General features: G+C 41.4%; 1 protein-coding gene across 5 annotated transcripts in view; it reads left to right on the top strand.

Moving 5' to 3' along the window:
* Window positions 1-20,206, top strand: part of GUCY2F (guanylate cyclase 2F, retinal) — a 53,641-nt gene that overhangs the window by 903 nt on the left and 32,532 nt on the right. For 2 of the 5 annotated variants that reach the window (XM_054056874.1, XM_054056876.1), the window contains exons 2-12: window positions 481-1,283; window positions 2,982-3,283; window positions 4,802-5,156; window positions 8,696-8,780; window positions 11,990-12,086; window positions 12,899-13,033; window positions 14,208-14,288; window positions 15,316-15,492; window positions 16,401-16,557; window positions 17,911-18,060; window positions 19,779-19,927. In XM_054056874.1, the coding sequence (XP_053912849.1) occupies window positions 545-1,283; window positions 2,982-3,283; window positions 4,802-5,156; window positions 8,696-8,780; window positions 11,990-12,086; window positions 12,899-13,033; window positions 14,208-14,288; window positions 15,316-15,492; window positions 16,401-16,557; window positions 17,911-18,060; window positions 19,779-19,927 (2,427 nt within the window). In that variant the 5' untranslated portion in view covers window positions 481-544. The remainder of the gene's footprint in view (window positions 1-480; window positions 1,284-2,981; window positions 3,284-4,801; window positions 5,157-8,695; window positions 8,781-11,989; window positions 12,087-12,898; window positions 13,034-14,207; window positions 14,289-15,315; window positions 15,493-16,400; window positions 16,558-17,910; window positions 18,061-19,778; window positions 19,928-20,206) is intronic. The other 3 variants (XM_054056875.1, XM_054056877.1, XM_054056878.1) reach the window with 3 other exon arrangements.

Genomic DNA, 20,206 nt, shown 5'->3' with positions numbered 1-20,206 from the left:
CACATGTATTTATATTTGTATGGGCTCTGATTCTTATTTGAAATTCAACGAGGATTTTCGATAGGCAGAAGTTGCTAGCTTACTGCATTTGACCTTTTTATTTTTTCATATGCGTGTTTGTCTATATGATTTAGGAATCATCTTTCCAAAGAACAAAAACTATAGTATATCCATAAGCTATGTTTGCTGCTGTAAACAAAGCAGGCTCACTGTTTACTGCCTGGTTTCATAATAAATTGTAAAACATTTAAAATGTTTATCTAAGTGTGCATTTAAGGAATATAGTAAGTTCCATTGGACGCTTGTCTGCATGGTGCAGTGACTTCTGTGATGCATCTCCACATGTCTACACAGGTTTTTTGGCACTTCATAGACTTGCACCTTGAGAACTGTTGTGTAATTTGTACTTAGTCAGCTATATCTACATACACAGAACAAATACGTATACAGGAAGGCAAATGTAATCTACTTTTCTTCCAGCAGCTGATGATGCACTGCCTGGCTTCCTGAAGAACTGGGTGCAGTCCTACCAGCCTGTAAAACAATGTCATTTCCCCTGCTGTGTCCTCACAGCTTATTCTGGGTGCTGTCAAGGCACGCAATGTTGCATCGGTTTAACACTGGAAATTCATTCAAGACATTTGTCAAGGCTCTCTTGTGGCTCCTGTTTGGAATAATCCTACTTTGCTCTCCAGCACATTGTTCTGTTTTTAAAATTGGACTAGTTGGACCCTGGAACTGTGACCCCTTCTTTTCCAAGGCCTTTCCTCATGTGGCTGCCAGGTTAGCAGTGGGACGAATAAGCAAAGATCCTTCACTAAATCTTGGCCACAGGTTGGATTATGTGGTCCTGCAAGAAGAATGTGAGACATCAGCTGCTCTGGTTAAATTCATTGACTTCGGAAAGCGTTCCTCAGCTTTCATAGGCCCTCTGAACCCTGGCTTCTGTGAGGTGGCTACATTTTTAGGGGAAAACTGGAATAAAGCCATCTTCTCATGGATGTGTATCAATTACAAACTAGATTCTAGCATCCACCACCCTACATTTGCAAGGACCCTGCCCTCTCCCACCCGAGTATTGTTTACAATAATGAAATATTTTAACTGGGCTCATGTTGGCATCATTGCTTCTAACGAGGATATTTGGATGGACACAGCCAACAAGTTAGCGAGCGCACTCAGGAACCAGGGGCTTCCTGTAGGCATTGTTACATCCATGCGTAAAGGAGAAAAAGGCATTGAAGATACCTGGAATGAGATTAAAGCAGTTCATGGCCTCAGAAGTAAGTACTTTAAGTCTCATCTTTTTTTTTTTTTTGTTTTGTTTTGTTTTAATATTTGCTGGGGTAGGACTGCATTGTTATCCATTGGCATAGCTTAGAGAATGATCTATTGAAGTAATTTAAGTCAAGGAGAATTTTATTTCTGATCTTATTGAAGCCAGAGCTTCACATAAAAGGACCCTGGGCACTTTGTATATGACAGAGATAGGACAAAGTAGTCTTATACAACTTGAAAGATTGGGTCCAGCTTGTCTGAAAATATAATATGTAGTAGACAGATGTCTGTGCTTGACCCTGTCAAGTGTAAAGACAGGTTTATAGGAGTGTTTTATATTTATGGTGTTTTGGATTATGGATTATCAAAAATCTCATGCTTTGATGTTGTGTCCTTACTACCTGTGTTCAGTGAAGGTATCAGAAATGAAATCTGGTGTTATATGCCACTTTACTAAAGCACTGAAAAGGCCTTTGTTGGTATACAGCACATGTAGTAAAGATTGATCTGTTTTCTCTTGAGAAAAAAGTCCTGTTTTTCTGAATCAGAGCCTTGTTAGAAATTATGTGATAGAGTTCTGACCCTGGATGTACACCTCTGCAGTTAGGTGAATTGTGAAACCAGACAAGGATGCATTTTGTTTAAGACTTTGACACTTAGGCCAAAGACTGACAGGGGCAGCAAGTTGCTGTCTAACTTGGAATTTTATCCTTGCTCAAACCTATGCTTGAGACTGAATCCACTTTTGGTGGGTTCGCCATATCACTGTCACAGCTCTTCATGTGAGTTAGAGATTATATGCTCCTTTCATAACCAATGAAGAGAAATGGTCCCTCTTCAAATGTGATTCATATGATGGGCTTAAGCGCTCTCCTATAGGACAAGATGAAGCACTGCTTAGAAGCATCTATTTCTTTCCTGTAATTTAGCGACTTCAAAATGCTCTTGTTCACTTCAGCTTCAGTTTTGCAAAGGATACTTTTTCTCCTAAGGAGAGACCACAGGTCATCTAGAGATCCTGCTCCTTCCTTTTAGTAGAAGGCAGGTCTTCTCTGCAACTTTCCTTCCCATCATTGGCCTATTTTGTTTCTCTCACTGTCTAAGTTTTGATATGCTGACTTGAGTAAAAGATCAGGAGCGCTTCCTTTCATGAAGGGTCACTGAGGACTGTGGAAAGCCTGTTAAACAGATACAGCTGTACTTCAGATCTCCCCACCAGACATGGAGACATTGGCCACATGGCATTCTGCAGGCAAAGACCTAGACTCTGAGATGGCCAAGCATGGGCCAGATATTGAAACACAACACAGGACCCAGTCTAAAATCTGTATATACAGTGACAGGATGAACAGGTGGAGCTTGGGCACTGCTAATGACTGTGTGGTGTCTGTCAGCTCAGGGCACAAAATGCTCACGTCTCACCTGATGGCAGCATAGGATCATGACCTTCCCATCATGTGAGCCTGTGCCTCACTTTTGTGAAAATTTCTCTCCACTCTATGTCTCCAGAAATGGGTAATAATTACAGCCACCTTTGCCAGATGTTGCAGATCTCTAAAGGTTGAATGCGTAGCCTGCAACTTCCTCAGCATATCACATTGTGCGTGTTCATTAGAGTCTGACCTGATACAGCAGTTCAGACAACTTTTTTTGGTGGTGTTGAAACCACCACATGAATTAACACTGCAATTCTGGTGTTTCAGTTATACTCCTGTGCATGCATTCTGTGCTCATTGGAGGGAAGGAACAAGCTACCTTACTCACAAAAGCTCTGGAAATGGGACTAGCAGATGGAAGATATGTCTTCGTTCCATACGACACTTTACTGTACAGTCTTCCTTACCAAAACAGCTCATTCAATGTCTTTGATAATGACAACAAGCTCCAGGAAGCATACGATGCTGTGCTGACTATCACACTGGCATCTGGAGAAAGGACTTTCTATGATGCATTCAGGGAAGCTAAAGAAAGCGGTGAGATAATCGGAGATTTGGAAGCCACTCAGGTAAATATGTTTTCTCTCATTTTTTTTTTCTGGGACCTAGTAATGCAAAACATGAAACAAGTAATAGTTACAAAGTGAGTACAGGTGAGAAACAACCCAGAATGAGTGGTTTTATTTTGAGAAAAATACGGTAAATGTTAGATGTGGTCTGCATTTGTTTGGAAAGGATATTTCTCCTGAATTGTCTGACAATTTAACTCAGCTGGTTCAACTGCAGGATCATGCTGGAAATTCAAGAGAAAGGGATTGTCTTCGAGGCTCTCAGATTTTGTTTGCTACACGTTAATTACAGTAGACCTGAGCTGAAGAAGTGTTTCCTAAAGTAGATACAGTCCATGGAGTGTTTAAGACATCAGGATAAGATATCCACATGCTTGAGAATCTGGGGGCATGTGACAGACCAATGAAATGCTGGATGCTTCCAGAGGGAAATGCTTAGGTTCATTGCTGCCTCATTCTTCTTAGCGCTGTAGTCAAAGTTATTCTTTGTCAACACAATTTTCTAAATGTCACCAGTGGCCTGTAGAAGAAAGAAGTGAGATGCTACCTTGTAGACATTACAAGAGGAATTAGGTAATTTGTCATGTTGGTGAAGAGATGCAGGATTCAATGAGTTAATCTTCAAGCCTCACTGTGAGCTTTGAAAGACTATAAGCACTTTTAAGGCATGGTTTATCAGATCGGCATGGATGTTTACTTTAGGAGGAGATGAATCATGCCTTGAAAGCATGTATTTCCCTTCACTATAATGAGTGCCCATGTTAACTATATTGAGTGTGGGGTTCTTATAGGTGTCTATATCTGGTCAATAAATCCCACCATAGATGTCAAATTCTGCAGCTCCCAACAGCACTTCTCATTCTATCGTGAGTGTATAGCTACAATCCCTCTTCACCTACCAGCTGTGAATGGCCATGTAGCTGAAAAAGCTGCCATGTGAGCTTTTAGGGAAAGGAAGGGTTACAGGTTCCTAGACCAGATCTGGCACAGAAAGGAGCAATGAAAGGAGAAAAGGCTCTGGTAAATAGAAGAATAAGTTTACTGTGGCTCTGTTCTATGTTTTTATGTCTTAGGAATAAACAATATTCTGACAGAGAGGATTAATCCTTTGGGCATGACTTTTTCCTACCTGGGTAGGGAGGCAAGCCTATAGCTTTGATCTTCTATTTGTGAAAGATGTTTTAGTGCAGTGCTTTGAAGCAGGCTGTGATAAAATGCCAGCTGAACATCAAGCTCAGAGTCTTGGCTCTTCCCAAGATAAAGAAATTGTGCATGGTTTTAAAAATACTTTTAAATTGTATTTTGGGACCATAGAAAAGACAGATATTCAAAGTCACATATATATTAAGTTGATCCAGAGCTTCCTTCAACCTATGATTCTTCAAACCCATTTCTTTGCAAGTCTTAATTCTTGGTTCTTGGGTTTACTGCTTAGCTAGTGAGACATTTTTTGCCACAGATCTCAAGCCAAAGGTTGGCAGCAATATATCCTGACCTCAATTTCTCCTGCATTTTTAGGTTTCTCCACTTTTTGGAACAATCTATGATGCGATTTACTTCATGGCGATGGCTATAGACAGTGCTTTGAGGAAAGGAGCCAGAGTTTCAGGAGCTAACATAGCTAAGCACACAAAAAACTTCAGTTTCCCTGGATTTAGTCACTGGGTAGAGACAGACAGCTGTGGGAAGGGGCTGAGTAACTACGTGATATTGGACACAGATGGTTGTGGGAACCAACTTTTCCCAACCCATTTGCTGAACATGTCTTCAGACGCTGTGAAGTCTCTAGGCCGGGCAATCCACTTTCCTAGCGGAGCTCCACCCAAGCCAGACTCCAGCTGTTGGTTTGATCCAGATGTTCTCTGCAATGGAGGTAAGAAAAAAAAAAAAAAAAAAGTCAAATGACCTTGAGTCCATGCTTCTTATTTTTTTCACCTTTTACTCCAGATGATTGCGCCTTTAAATTAGAGCTCCACAAAGAGGAAAGCCTAACCTCAAGAAATTAATATAAAGATGCTTGTTAAGTCAATAATGTTGCTGCCACTATTCTGTGCTGGTTAGGGTTTTTCAAGTCTAACCTCTATCCCAGAGGCTCCACCCACCACTCTGTCCCTGTCCTTCTGAGAGGCAGGGTACTAAGAGGATTTGCAGTGAAGACAGCCTGAGATTGCTGCACGACAGCAGATGCTCTCACCATCTCTCTTGGTTAACCGCAGCTTCTTCACACAGTTAGCTATGCAGCTTTAGGGATCATTATTGCTCACCTTATCAATAAATTATGGTAATCATTACTTAAAATAATTGGAGATACTGTGGACAACACAGGTGGTAATTGAAGACTTAGGGGAAGAGATATCTGCTTTCTGGGTTCACAAGACTGCACACTGGTTTTACTTTTTGTTTTTAATTTGAGGGAACTGTGGTGCAGTCCACAGGGAAGCCAAAATCTCAGGGAATGATACTTAGCCTCCACTTGACATATTTACTTATAATACTAAATATTTACTCCTGCTGCTTCAGGATATGACTTAAACAGACAAAATTAACCACATCTACAAAATATTTCATTCAGCAGCTGAGAAAAACACCCCCTTGGCTCCACCATAGTAGGTTTAAATCTGTGTCACTCCGTGGAAATTGGAGTTATATTGATCTGACAGCAGCTGGCAGGGTATAGAAGAGACATATATAATGCTACCATATTTTTGCACGGCCACTAGGAACAGCGTTAACAATTTAGCATTCCATAGACTGGAATAATCTTGCTGATTTTTAGAGAGATGAGATTTTGTTTCTACTTTTACAAAAGGATAAAGCTCTAGGCATTTATCAATGAAGGAGTAATTTATTATTATTCCTAATACTTCAGGGGCTTATTTTTATGACTATAATTGAATCCTGGCCTCAGTCTGGCTTTGGTGCAGAGTTAGGGTTGGAAGGGGAGTGGTTGTGAAGTTGCGAGGCTGCTGTGGTTCCTGACCGTAGGTCCACCAGGAGCTGGCCAGAACAAGTGTTCCCAGTACCTGTGTGCATGCAACACACAGTGCAGACACTGCCAGCCACTAACAGAACATTCAGGAGAGAAATGCTAGCACATCTCACAACCCTAGTTCTCCCTCCTCCCTCAAATGCATCCTCTGGTAGGTGATCCAAATTCTGTAATTCTTCCATAGCCAGCTCTCAAACCCTCTAGCCTCTGCAGGACCGAGTCTCCAGACCTGTGATTTCTCATGGGTTGCAGACTCCAGGACCTCTTGTCTTACTTGTTGTTTAGGATGACTCGAAGTCTGCAGATGGGAAGAACATAGAGCACCCTCATGCAGGAAAAAAATCAGGAATAAGATTTAAGAAGGTAGGACAGACTATGATAATCACATGCAGAGTGTGGATGGAGAAATGCACAATATGCTTATGTGCAACTGATATCCCAGACTTCAGCGTCCCCAGCTCATCTCCACTCCTCTTTCCCCATTTTTTCCTTTCCTTTAAACATCCCATAAGAAGTTTCACGTACTGTCACAGTACCCTTAAAGGATCCCGTAATGAGTTTAACACAATCTGAGAATAAAAGTAGAGTGACTTCTTATATAGAATCATAGTTGCATAGAATTACAGAATAGTTTGAGTTGGGAAAGACCTTTAAAGATCATCTAGCTCTAACCCCACTGTCATGGGCAGAGGCATGTTTCATTAGATCATGTTGCTCAAAGCTGTGTTCAGCTTGACCTTCCTTATATGTTCCCAGGGATGACGTTTTGATTAGGCTTGCCATGGGGCAACCTAATCAAGTATGTATGTTGAGGACAATCAGTGACTTGGGCAGAAAGGAAGAAAGTAAGCAGAAAGTAAGTCCAAATCCAACAGAAAAATTTCAGCTAAAATACTCTCTTCTCCTGATAAGGACATAAATTTTCAAAAATGCCTCCAGCTTTCACTGGGAAGCTCTAGATTTCTGTGCTTACAAGAAGGACATAGTGTTATGAACCTTTATCAACTCAAATTTCATAGAATCATAGAATCATTTAGGTTGGATAAAACCTTTAAGATCATCAAGTCCAAGCATAAACTTGACACTGCCAAGTGCCCCACTAAATGATGTTCCTAAGTGCCATATCTATATGTCTATTAAATACCTCCAAGGATGGTGATTCAACCATTTCCCTGGACAGCATAATCCAGTTCTTGATAACCCTTTCAGAGAAGTAATTTCTCCTAACATCCAGTCTAAACCTCACCTGGAACACCTTGAGCCGATTTCCTCTTGTTCTATCATTTGTCAGGTGGGAGAAGAGACCAATATCCTCCTCGCTATATCTCCTTTCAGGTAGTTGTGGAGAGTGAGAAGGTCTGCTTTCAGCCTCCTTTTCTCCAGACTAAACAACCCCAGTTCCCTCAAACACTCCTAGTAAGATTTGTTCTCCAACACCTTCACCAGTTTTGTTGCCCTCCTCTGGACATGCTCCAGCACCTCAATGTTTTTCTTGTACTGAGGGGCCCAAAACTGAACACAGTATTCAAGGTATGGTCTCACCAATGCTGAGAAAAGGGGTACAATTTCTTCCCTGTTCCTGCTGGCCACACCATTCCTGATACTAGCCAGGATGCTATTGGCCTTCTCAGCCACCTGGGCACACTGCTGGCTCATATACAGACAGAATAAAATAGAGATAAATTGGAGACAGAAGAGAAAGAGACAACAAACACTTCCCACAGAAATTTAGCTCTTCTTGGCTTTCCTTAGATTTCTAGTGAAAACACTCATGAACAAAGTGTCTGTCTCCACGTTTTATCACTAAGTGCTAACTACCGAGTGCGATCAGAATAAAAAGTTTTGGTTTAGGCCTGTTGATCAGACCCTGTCACTTCACTTCAGTGCTTTCTGCCATTCGGCCCACTGAGGAAAACACCAAAATTCTCCTCCTTCTCTTCTGCTCTTTTCAGCATTGTAAATCTCTATCAGGGAATTAGAAATCCCAGATGGGCTGATGACTCACATGGGCCATCAGTTTGGTGCGGTATGATTAAACTGTTGCAGTGTTTCAGTTCCTGGAGAGAAGAGGGTCAAATGTTCAAAAGTTACGAACTTTGCAGAAGCTGCCTTTAAAACTCAATTCTTTCCTGTGAGTCTAGCCTTTATTTACTTGAACAAAAACTGTTTTTCCACTGATCCAGAGCTCTAGGTCCGGTATAGGAAAAAAATTCATGGAATAAAGTAGTTGCAGTCTCATGTAAACAAAGTCAGTAAGTATTTGTGTATTCACAAATTAATACTGCATGAAAATTGTCTCCTAGCATCCTTCTGGCTTAGTATTTGACTTTGTAGTCTAATGGTCTGATATGGATATTTTTATTATTATTCCCTAAATCAAAAATATTTTCTAACTCACTGATTCCCCCCACCTCCTTGCACAGGGATTGAGCCTACAGTCGTGATTTTGGGAGTGATGTTGATATTTGCCCTGCTGCTTTTTGCTGCAGGCCTGGCTTCTCTCATCAGGTAAGTACTGCAGTATGTATTTAATTTGGTGCCACTTTTAGCTTCTGTGGGAGACCTGCATTTTGACCAGCAGTTTAGACCATGTGAACACATAGCAGGTTTGATTGTGATCTTTGCTCTCCATCCATATATCACTTTATTAAGTGATGGTGGCTTGAACATCACAGGCATTGATTCTGCAGTCTCAGGAGGAGCCATTTTATCCTTAATCCCATCCAGGTTTGGAAGAACATAGCAGTGTGTTGCTGGAAAGATTACCTGGGTGATGGCTCTGAAGGACTAGGAAGGTGACTATCACTTTGGAAGTGCAAAATGTGTGTACAAACCAATGACAGGAATCTGCTTTAATAACATTAGGGTGGAGACTGAGTGGGCTGCTATATTATATGTCTTTTTTCTTATTCCAGATGATTCTTTCCTGAATTTCTGCCCCTAATATAATCGTGTTTCATATGAAGCACCTAGTCTGACCCCCTTTACTTTCTCCATGTACTAAAGAGAGAGAGAATATATCTAGAAGGGGTTCAGAGCAATTAATTAGGGTAGTTCTTTATTACCAGTCTGATTCACTCCCTCTTTTTGAACTGAACTCCAGCTCCCTGGTAATTCATATTGTGCATATAATGGTCTGGACATAAGGACCTTTGGAGCAAATGAAGTAGTGTGCTGGGAAGGAACAGTTTCTCAGAACTGCATAGGTCACATTTGTGTCCTGACTCTATATCCAATATGGACATAAGCCAGCATGGACATAAGCCAGCATGGACTGATTGGTCCAGTAGCTATGGATTGCTCTTTGGCAACGACACTATGGCTATAACCTAAGGTAACCTGCTTGAAACTGGCCCCTGGAGTAATCTGTCTCTCATTATTGATGTCTATATGGAGCCTGACTGAAATGAGAGTAAAATTAGACTGAAATTAGAAGGCATATTTACTCAGCAGCAATGAGTTCAGCAGAGCAGTATTCCTGGATTGTCTCTTCCAGCTTTGCCTCTCAAATCATCCCCAAACATGTTTTCTCTCAACCTAGAATCATCCCTCCAACCCAGATGATATAAGGCCACCCAGCAAGCAACATCCCAAACAGTTTCCCCACTTATAATACACAGCTGCTTCTAATACGTCATAACTGCAGGCTGCCTCCATCCACCCGCACTTTAAAACCCTACTCTATTCCTTGGCCAACAGCCTCTACAATTACGTAGATAAAAGACTGTCTCTCTGCCTACTCTACTCGTAAGCTGTTCGACAAGTACCAGACTATGCTTGGGAAGGCTCAGTCATGAGTAAAAATGTATGGCCATCTGCAAGGTCTAGGGTGACTTAAACAATGATTTATGTTAGGGAAGGGCATGTCTGGAGCTAAATTAAAACCACAGCATGTTCTGAGTTCAGATGTGGGAGCTCTGGTCTTAGCCTGACAGGGATCCGCTGCATGACCTTAAATTAGTCACTCCATTCTCTGTGCTTTGTTTTTGACAGATGGGGTGCTTTTCTCCATGGTTGGGGGAGAGGATGCGACTGACTAAATAAGGTTTCCAAGAGGTCAAGTGTGAAGTGCATAGGCAATGAAATTTTTGCACCAAGCTGAGTTAGGTGGATAGAGAAAAGTGTCTAGAGAAAGGTTATAAAAAAATCATCCCAAGTGATGTCTGTGGTCATATGGCCAAGGCTCCTTCTGAACTCCAAAAAGCTGTCTGTGCTCTTCTAAAATGGCTGGCACACGCAATGGAAATCATGGTGATCTGTGACATTTTGCTTAGTGGATTCTTTCTACAGTAGAGTTAGCAAAAGGCACCCTATTGCCCACCTCATCAGGAAAAGTCTTACGTGTGAGCCTATCAGACATCTGCTGAAGTGTAAGCCAAGTTTATTGAAAAACATGTGATGGTGGGGGAAATGAAAGAGCTTTCTTTTCCCTTCTCTCTTCCTTCTTTATGAGCTTTTTACTGTCCCATAGATACAGTGTGCTTTGTACTCAGTGTTAGACCTTGACATTCATTGAAAGAGTGCATTCAAAATTTTGGTGTTTGACTTCTGCCTCTTCATTAAGTCCCTAAAATGGCCATATGGTGGATATTAGTGTCAGATGTAAACCAGCTAAAAACTGATAATGCAACTCTGAAATGATGGTTTGCACTGCTTTGCACAAAGTGAATATGAGCCTGTTTTAACTACCTCATGAACACATAGTCCTTAACTGTGCACTGTTTTTAGTTATGTTCTCTTCTGCCTTGCAAATTCAAGAGAAGCTGGGCCAGTAGTAGGATGCAGCCAATCAACAGTGTCTACTGGTCTGACAACTATACCGAATTTTCTCTCTCACTTGTGGCAATTGTGCGATTTGGTAGTCTATCAAAAAGCGCAGAGGGTCATCCCTTGGAAACAGGGCAGTAGCTTCCTGTGGACATGCCAGAAGCACATTTGTCCTGTGTTTCACAGTATATGATAGACATCCCATCTGGCTGAAGTTCTGGAAGAAGTAGATCTGAGTCAGTGCTGTCTTCTTGATCTTATCGCTCCTAACCAGAGGAACAGCACTGGTTCAGCAATATTGCTTCCAAGACCTCTGCGCTGCATTGCACAATGCCATGTACACCAAACTGCTCATCCCCTGTAGCTTTTTCCTCTGTGTGAGCTTGCAGTCATTACAAAGGGGTATCTTGTTGTGTGCTTCATCTACAGCATGCTACAATATAGACATTTAGCCAGTACATTTTGATGGTGACTTGTGTCCAGGCAGATCTTATAAATTGTCTAAATTATATAAATTAGGCTGGTGTGTCTGAAAGTTGATTGCTCACCAGCCAGATTGGCTGGTCTAACAAAACCTATTACTCTCTCCTAAAGGAGAACGACTGGTAATATGAAAATTAAAACCAAGCAAAACAAAATATGCATTACATACATATCCAATTGATATTTGTAACCAGATTGACTCAAGATGTCTATTTGTGATGAGGTGTTTTTGAGATCATAGCTTTTGTAGTATGGAAACTTGATATCTCTTGCTGTTTGACTCAAGGTTTCAGTCCAAGTCAGGGCATTATGGTTTGTCCACTGCTTTCACCCATGTCCATCCCTGCTGCCATAGCACTTGCTGCACTTTCCTTATACTGCAGGAAATACAGATGTGGGGGATCCAGAGGTGGTGTAAACTGGTTACCTACCTAAAAATAATAACTGTGATTCTCCAAATCTCCCAGGCATAGTATCTTGAACAGCCAGCTATTCAGGGGTCCTAATAAAATAATAATGACCTTGGATGACCTTATCTTCATCAACCCGGAGCTATATAAAAAGGTAAGTCCTCTCACTGACTGATATAATCTTGTGGGATGCTCAAAGACAGGTTTACTCTATTTTCATGTAGTACCCATGAAACTCTGATGGGGTTGTTCACTTCTCCATGCCTCATTTTCCCCTGCATATCAGAAAATTTCATGTATGCTGAGTGTTTCTAAGTCTCAGAGTAGATGCAAATGCAGTGTCAGAGCTGTTATGATGATATAAAGCATTTTTGGTTTTGTTTATTCAAACAACCTTTTTTGTTTTGTTTATTCAAACAACCAGGGCTTCTTTTTTTTTCTTGAGGTTTTATGGCTTAGCATATAGCTAAACTATCCTATCCTCTAAAATAAAGTGTCTGCATCTGAAATACTTGCCAGGAACTGTTCTTGACCTGTGCTGGCTCCTGCCCAGAGCTGGGGATCTCCTGGGGGAATGTTATTTGGCAGAGGCCAGGGTCATGACTGGGATCATGCTAATGATGCAAACTGCTGCGGAACAATTGCTTTGCTTAGGTCACTGGCACAGACACAAGCTTCTTGTCTATGCCAGAGGACATGCTTCCTTGTGCCCCACATGGAGAGACGCTTGCTTCCTCTTATGTCTCCCGCAAGTCACAGTATTTCCATCACATAAAGTGCTGCTGTTGTGTTTCAAGGTACCAAACAGGGTCACCCTTATGAGGTATTCAGAGAGCTGAGATGTGAAGTTTTGGAGGTTTGAGAGGTGGCTAGCATGGGTGAAATGTATGTCCTGAGGCAGAATTAGAGTGGAGGCTTACATCCAGAGGTGTTAACTGTCTTGCACCTGCTTTCCTTGCCTTCCAGAGGCTGACCTTGGACAGTCTGACTGATGCAACCAGTGTAGCAGCCGATGGCAGAAGCCTGAAATCTGTAACCCGTTCTCTTTCCTTGAAAAGTACAGATGCCACCCATGAAACTTCCAATGTGGCTTTGTATGAGGTAGGTAGGGACCTCACGCAGCCTTCTGCCACTGGTTCAGTTCACTGAGTTCCTCAAGTAGGGAAACTCTGGGGCTGCGGTACTGTAGGTACCAGCAGGTGAATAGTGCTGATGTCCTCTGAGGGTGATGATAACTTATTCCCAAGCATAAGCTTACCAGTGTTTAAGGTGACTCTATCTCAACCATCCATCTGACACTTGTAGTCATGCTTAGTAGCAGTATTCAATGTCCACATGTAGCATTGCCATGCCTAGTCTCCATTAGAGATGTCACAACCTAAAGGCACCATGAAGAACTTTTCTTACCAGGCAGAGCCTTTAAGTGGTAAAATCTCTAATAAGGACCTTTTTTATAAGACAGAATCCAAATATATGGAATAAAGGTTATCATATTCCCCTTTGTGCCAATAGAACTGTATGGAGTTTAAGTAGAGGCAATGGCCAAGAAAACTCACCCCATCCATCAATTCTTTCCTAAAAACACAGATATTTTAAAAAACAGCATGGTATTTTTTCCTGAAAAGCTGCAAAATAACCTGGATCATTAATGTCAGAGAAAAGCCCTCAGAGTTACTTTCCTTTTTTCTTTTCTAATTTATCACTTTTTATCAGATAGTGATACTCTCCACGTACGAAGTTCTGATCCAGGTGACAGTGATGCCTCTTCCCATTTTTTTGAGGATTGTTTGTGGATAGTCTTATTTGGGTGCAATATAGAGGCTGAGAAGAGACCTTATTGCTCTCCATAACTACCTGAAAGGAGGTTGAAGTGTTGGTCTCTTCTCCTGAGTGACTAACAAGAGGATGAGAGGAAATGGTCTCAATTGGTGCCCGGGGAAGTTTAGATTGGGTATTAGGAAAAAATTCTTTGCTGAAAGAGTGGTCAAGCATTGGAACAGACTTCCCAGGGAAGTTATGGAGTCACCATCCCTGGAGGTGTTCAAAAAATGTGTAGATGTGGCACTTCAGGATGTGGTTTAGTAGGCATGGTAGTGTTGGGCTGATAGTTAGATTTGATGATCTTAGAGGTCTTTTCCAACCTTAATGATTCTATGATTCTATGGAAATCCCCACTCACTTTTAAAGTCAAGGATCTGGAATTCAGACCTAGGTCTCAATGTTTGCTGCTGCTCAGAGACTTGCTGTTTCATTCACCCACTTGTGTTGTGGACAGGGAGACTGGGTGTGGCTGAAAAAATTTGAGACTGGAGCAGTCCACAAGCTGCGACAAAGCTCCACCAGCATCTTGAGGAAGGTAAAAACAGGGTATGGGCATGTGGAGGGAAGGTTGCTTGGGGGACCTTTGTGACTGCAGGGTATTTTTATTCATGTTGTCTCCTGTTTATCCATTGATTCACACGTTATAGCTGTCAATGAGTCTTGCCTGATGAATTCTGGTGGAATGGACCATGCATGATTGTATCTGACAAACTTACCAATGACCCATATGTCAGGGTCATCAGTATGCAAAACTCTACCCTGGACCTGACATGTCAAAGCTGGTGCAATGCTGAATGTATAATGAGTCCTCTAAGTGACCTTGTCTACAAAGGCAAAGTGGTTTGGAGGAAGTCATCCCTGCCTGTGTCCCATCAGGATGAGGCAGTGGTAGCTATTTTCATGTGTTATTTGTTGACTACTTAACAGTGTGGCACAGACACAGTTGTGCATTTCTCTGAGATTTGCTTTGTGTCTCTAGCTAAGATGCCTGTTTAAGGTTTACTTTTAGTCTTCAATTTTATTATTAATACTAACTCACAAGCAAGCACATTTATTTTCCAGATTCAAGGCTATTAGTTGTTGGCAGCTACTTGCTAACATAGGAGTGGCATTTTTATTCATATAAATATAACAAATTTACCAGGGCATACTTCCAAAGGCAGCATTGGTGGATGACTTGGGATCCTCCAGGCATTCTATTGCTTTCCAGATCAGACCACAGCTGGAGCAAGACTCCAAATGCTGCACTCAATTTATCTCAGCAAAGTCATTCTGTCCTAGTGGAAGATCCAATCCAGCTTGTCTGAAGAAAAACAAATTTCTGTTCAGTTTTCTTTTGCTATCTTGCTTTCTTTGTCTTAATGGACAGATCAAGAAAAGCAAAGCTATGAAAGATTGTAGGACAGCTCAAAGTAAGCAGCAAAGAGGCTGTTTGCTTCCCCATCCTTGTATGAAAGACTGTTTGAGAGTTAAGGAGTACTAATGACATCTAATGATATAAAGAAGCTGCTGAGCAGATGTCTGGCTGACTTGGTCTCTTGTGATTCACTGTCTTGTTTCAGATGAAAGATCTGCGTCATGAAAATGTGAATCTCTTCCTGGGCTTTTTCTCTGACTGTGGCATCTTTGCCATAGTGACAGAGTACTGCTCCCGAGGAAGCCTGGAGGACTTGTTGAGAAATGAAGATATGAAACTGGATTGGATGTTTAAGTCCTCTCTTGTGATGGATCTAATTAAAGTAAATCCATTGCTTCTGCTGAGATGTGACCTGCATGTGACATTTATATTGACATAGCTATTTCATCCAGGACTTTGAGATTTTTATATCAATACAGGGGAAACCAATGTGAATACTGGTACCCTGCTGGTACACAGGGTCTTTATTGGAGACCTCTTATTCCTGTTCTGTTACCATGTGAGACAAGCTCTATTGTGTTAACCAGATTGCATCCACACTGCAGTATGATAGGTTAAAACTACACATCAGGCCAGAACTCACCACCTAGAATAACGAATTTGGTAACAAGTTCATACTTTCAAAATGCCCTTCCTTATCATAAATTAGAAATGCATCCAGTATAGAAGCAAACTATAGACATCCCCTGTCACAGGATGGCTACACATATGGTCATTTTGGAAGAGTTTCCAATCATGTCCCATGTGTTTTCATTCCCTAATGCTGAACTACCAGTCTGGGTCAAGTGGCCTACAGACTTCCAGAACCATTCTTGCAACCCATGACCCACCTTCTGATTCTCCTTGAGGGAGCTGGATAAGGACATCCAGTTCTCAATGGCTTCGCTTGACCTAATCATTGGATACCACTTGTGTCCAGCTTCTTAACCTTGTCTAAAAGTACAAATTCTGAGTGCAATGAGTCCTAGGGCTACAGAGGGAGGCATCTGAATGTTCCTAAAACAGCCAGACTTTTCCAGTATTACTTTAGGGTGCAGATAGCCCAATTATTTTTCCTAATCCATTTCTGAACTTTTCCAACCCTTTCTTGGGCTAATCAGCACTGCATTTGACATAGAGACAATGCTATATTTGATGCCATCCAAGGTGGTAATTTGCCTAGCTGCCTCTGAACACTGACAGATAATATAATTCTTAAGGAATAGCCTCAATCTTTTCTGTGTTTCATAGGGTATTAGATATTTACATCACCGAGATTTAGCCCATGGACGTCTCAAGTCTCGTAACTGTGTTGTGGATGGTCGGTTTGTGCTGAAGATCACTGACTATGGCTATAACGAGCTCTTAGAAGCACAGAAATGCCCATATATTCAGCCACCCCCAGAAGGTAGGTGCCATAAGGAAATACTGTTTTGGAAATATTTTCCCATTGTCTTAACAGAAGCTTGTCCGAATGTAATCACAGGCCAGTAGCCACATAAAGGTACTCAATCTCACATGTAGTTACCTGTATACAATGCACTGTAACAGGAAAGGATAAGCAAAGCTTTTTCAGACCTTCTGAAAGCAAAGCGCATAGCAGAGTGTCACCATAAGGAAAAAAGGTTTTATTGTAGGCAGTGACATAGCTTAAACTTGTCATAGTGGGAGAACAATTTTAAAGCCTCTGAAATTTAATCAATGCTGAATTTTTGTGACTGATGGAACCGGCTTCATAACCTTACCCCCAACTCTGTACTTGAAATTTTAGCTTAACTTAAATGCAAAGAATCTTGCTTTGTAAAACTAAGCTATCTGAAACATAAGATTATACGGATATCTCTGAAATAAGTCCTTTACATGCCAATCAGTCACCAAGGGCTGCCACCTGGCATTCTCACCACTTAGGGACGGCACCTCATGGGGCCAGATTTGAAGGCTTCAACAGGACTTCTTTCACCTGGCCATTGGGGTTCCTCTGATTTCACAGTTTCTTCTTGAAACCTGTTTTTAAGTAGTGTGTAGTGGTTTGATCCCTCTGTCACAGGAGTTGATTGCTGTACCATTCCAGTGTCTCAGATAGGGCAGTTGCCAGAAGACTTTCTCGTCCCTTACAAAAGCTATATATGTAGCAGTAGCTGAATTGTTCCTTATTCCCATTACTCAGAATACATAGTTACCTGGGTAACAATATCCCAGTGTGAAGAAGACTCATTTCTTGATGAGGCTGGATTTTACAACTGTGTCATTCTTCACTTGAACTACTGGATTATAAAGACTGATTGTGCTTCAGCCTGCCACAAACTGCTTTTACAAAAACTACTTTCATCTAAGAACTACAGAAAATATTTTATTAACTGTTGCTTTATAAAAGAGCAACAACAGTAACGAGAAATCCAGGTTTCAGTGCCAACATTTTGTCTGAGTGATATTTTCAAACAAAAAAAGTTGTTAAAGCTTTTTGGCAATGGTGAGAAGACTTTTTATGTTGAAATTCAGGACTGGTGTTGTAGGCTATAATTTGTTGATGTAGAAACATTTTTTTAAAAAGTAAGTTAAAATTTGGAAAATTCAGATTTTTTGACAGGATGGCAGTTTAATATTTCTAACATATCACAAGATATAAAAGATTTAATCCAGTAAATAATGAAGTATATCTCAACCTTTCCTCAAATGACTGAAATGAAGTGTTCATTTAAGCACTTCATTTGCAGTAGTCTGAGCTCAAGTGTAAGAAACATGATGTTCTTGAATTTTTTAGAATTGCTCTGGACAGCTCCTGAGTTACTGAGAGACCCAGACATGCGCAGAAAAGGCACGTTCAAAGGGGACATTTACAGCTTTGCAATTATCCTACAAGAAGTGGTTGTTCGGGGTCCACCATACTGCATGTCAGATCTTTCAGCCGAAGGTAGGTAAATATTTCAGTACATTTTTAAGGCTTTACACAGAGTGCTTGTAAAAGGTCTGGCCAAGCCCTTTGGGTAAAACATCAGTGTGGAAATAATGTCCCAATCTCATGTCACATCTTTGTCAGTGACAAATGGCTGTTTGCAACAAAACATCCACAATAAACATCAAAACGTGTTTTCTGACTTCGGTCTCAGTATGTGACTTATTACTCCTGTAATAACTGGGGTTGGGGTCTGGGTTCCCCAGCAAGATATTTCAGAGCTGGCCACCTTCCAGGTTGTTGCAGCACGTTCTTTGCTCTGCCAAAACTTTGACTTTTCATCACGACGTAGGGTAAAACCTGGTGGCAGAACCTCCCATAGCTTGGAAACTCCTTTTCTTTGCACTCATTGGCCCATTTTTGTATGTCATGAGGCGTGAGGGATTTGAGCTGTAAAAACCCTCAGCTAGCATTCTGTTCTGTCCATCTACCCATCTATCTTTCCTTAATTATCTTCCCATTTAAAGAACTTCTCTCTCTTCAGCAAAGATGGAAATAGTAAACCATGACCCCAGTGACTTATAAGAAAGTGGCTTGTACCAGAAATATCAAAGAGGCGAACTGCTTAGGAAGTGTCCATGGTGCAACTCTCATTAGTTCAAAGTGTGTGTGTGCTATGAAAGAGCAAATACACTGCAGTCACTCTCAGGTCACAATCACTTGAAGGGGAGGACATGAGAACGATCAAAAAACATGTGTTTTCAGTTAAAACCCATTGTCAACATGTTTTGAGATGGACAATTACTGAGTGGGGTATGACCATTCAGTATCTGCTATTTCAGTGCCTGGAAGATATGGGTCCTGATCTTGCTGCGTCCCAAGCTGCTGCAACAATGCAGTGAAAGCGATAATGATGATGTAACCTAGTCTGTAATTGAGAGCTGGACTACTCTGTAATGGAGAGCTGTAATTGGCAGGTGTCCTCCAACTAGTCTCCATGGGGAACCTCTAGCAAATGTGCATAGTGCAATCCAGATTCATGACCTGATAAAATGATAAATTTTTGCTCATTGCATCCTAATCCTCAAGGAATTTGCCTCCCCACTCCTTCACTGTAAAGCTGTTTTATCTAAAAAACACAGATTCAAGAAATGACTTTTCAGGGTCTGAAAGCCCAAGCCTAGTTCGTTATTAGTCATATTTCAACTCTGGATAGGGAATCACTTCCCAGATGTTGTTTTGAACCCAAACTCTCCTCTTTAAAATACTTTTTACTGTCTCCATTCCCTTCAACATCCTACATACTGGTTCCCAGTTAATGATGAAGCATCAGTGGCTGGTATTCTTCCTGTCTGGGCTCAGCCATAAGGCTGTGCTGTCTTAGAGGAGCACAGGTCCTAATGGAGCAAGTCACAGGCAATTTCATTAAATTCAAGTCTGAGGATTCGTGTATCCATCTATCTCACAACCTTCCCACATCCAGCCTTTTTATTGCTCATAGCCTGGTTCTAGAGAGACAAGAAGACAGGTGAATCTCCTATCTTTTAAATATTCCAAGACACTCCTGGCAGAGGAACGCAGATTCCCCCAGGTTCATTTGACACAGCCTTTTGGTGATGAGAAATAATGGTGATGGCTGAAGAAGGAAGCAAGGGACAGGTGAAAACATTGATATTCTTCCTCCCCACAATATCTTCCATCTCAAAACATGCTTCCCATTCTTCTCTTTGTCACAGAAATTATAAAGAAAGTGAAGAAACCCCCTCCCTTGTGCCGCCCCAACATAGTCCCAGAGTTGGCTCCCCTGGAGTGCATCCAGGTAATGAAGCAATGCTGGGGTGAAGCCCCTGAACGGCGTCCAACCTTTGAGGAGGTATTTTATAAGGTCGGTGAATAGTGCAGAAGGTACAATCCTTCATATGTACTTGGCGTAAATATGTGGGGCTTTTACTTTAAGTGAGCCCTTGGGTTATTTTATGGTTTGTAACGTCTAGATATTTGTTTTTGTTGGCCAGATCTGCCCTGGCTTAACACTTGTCCTGAACTTGGGCTGCTGTTGCACACCACATGGAGTGTGAAGCAAGCTGGACACGGTGTCTTCACGTTTGCAGCTTATGTGCATGGATGGTTTCAGGGATATCAAAGATCTATCTGTTATGACAGC

The sequence above is a fragment of the Cuculus canorus genome, chromosome 1 (genome assembly GCF_017976375.1).
Source record: "Cuculus canorus isolate bCucCan1 chromosome 1, bCucCan1.pri, whole genome shotgun sequence".
In the NCBI taxonomy this organism is placed as follows: Eukaryota; Metazoa; Chordata; class Aves; order Cuculiformes; family Cuculidae; genus Cuculus; species Cuculus canorus.
This window is presented reverse-complemented; position numbering and strand designations above follow the sequence as displayed.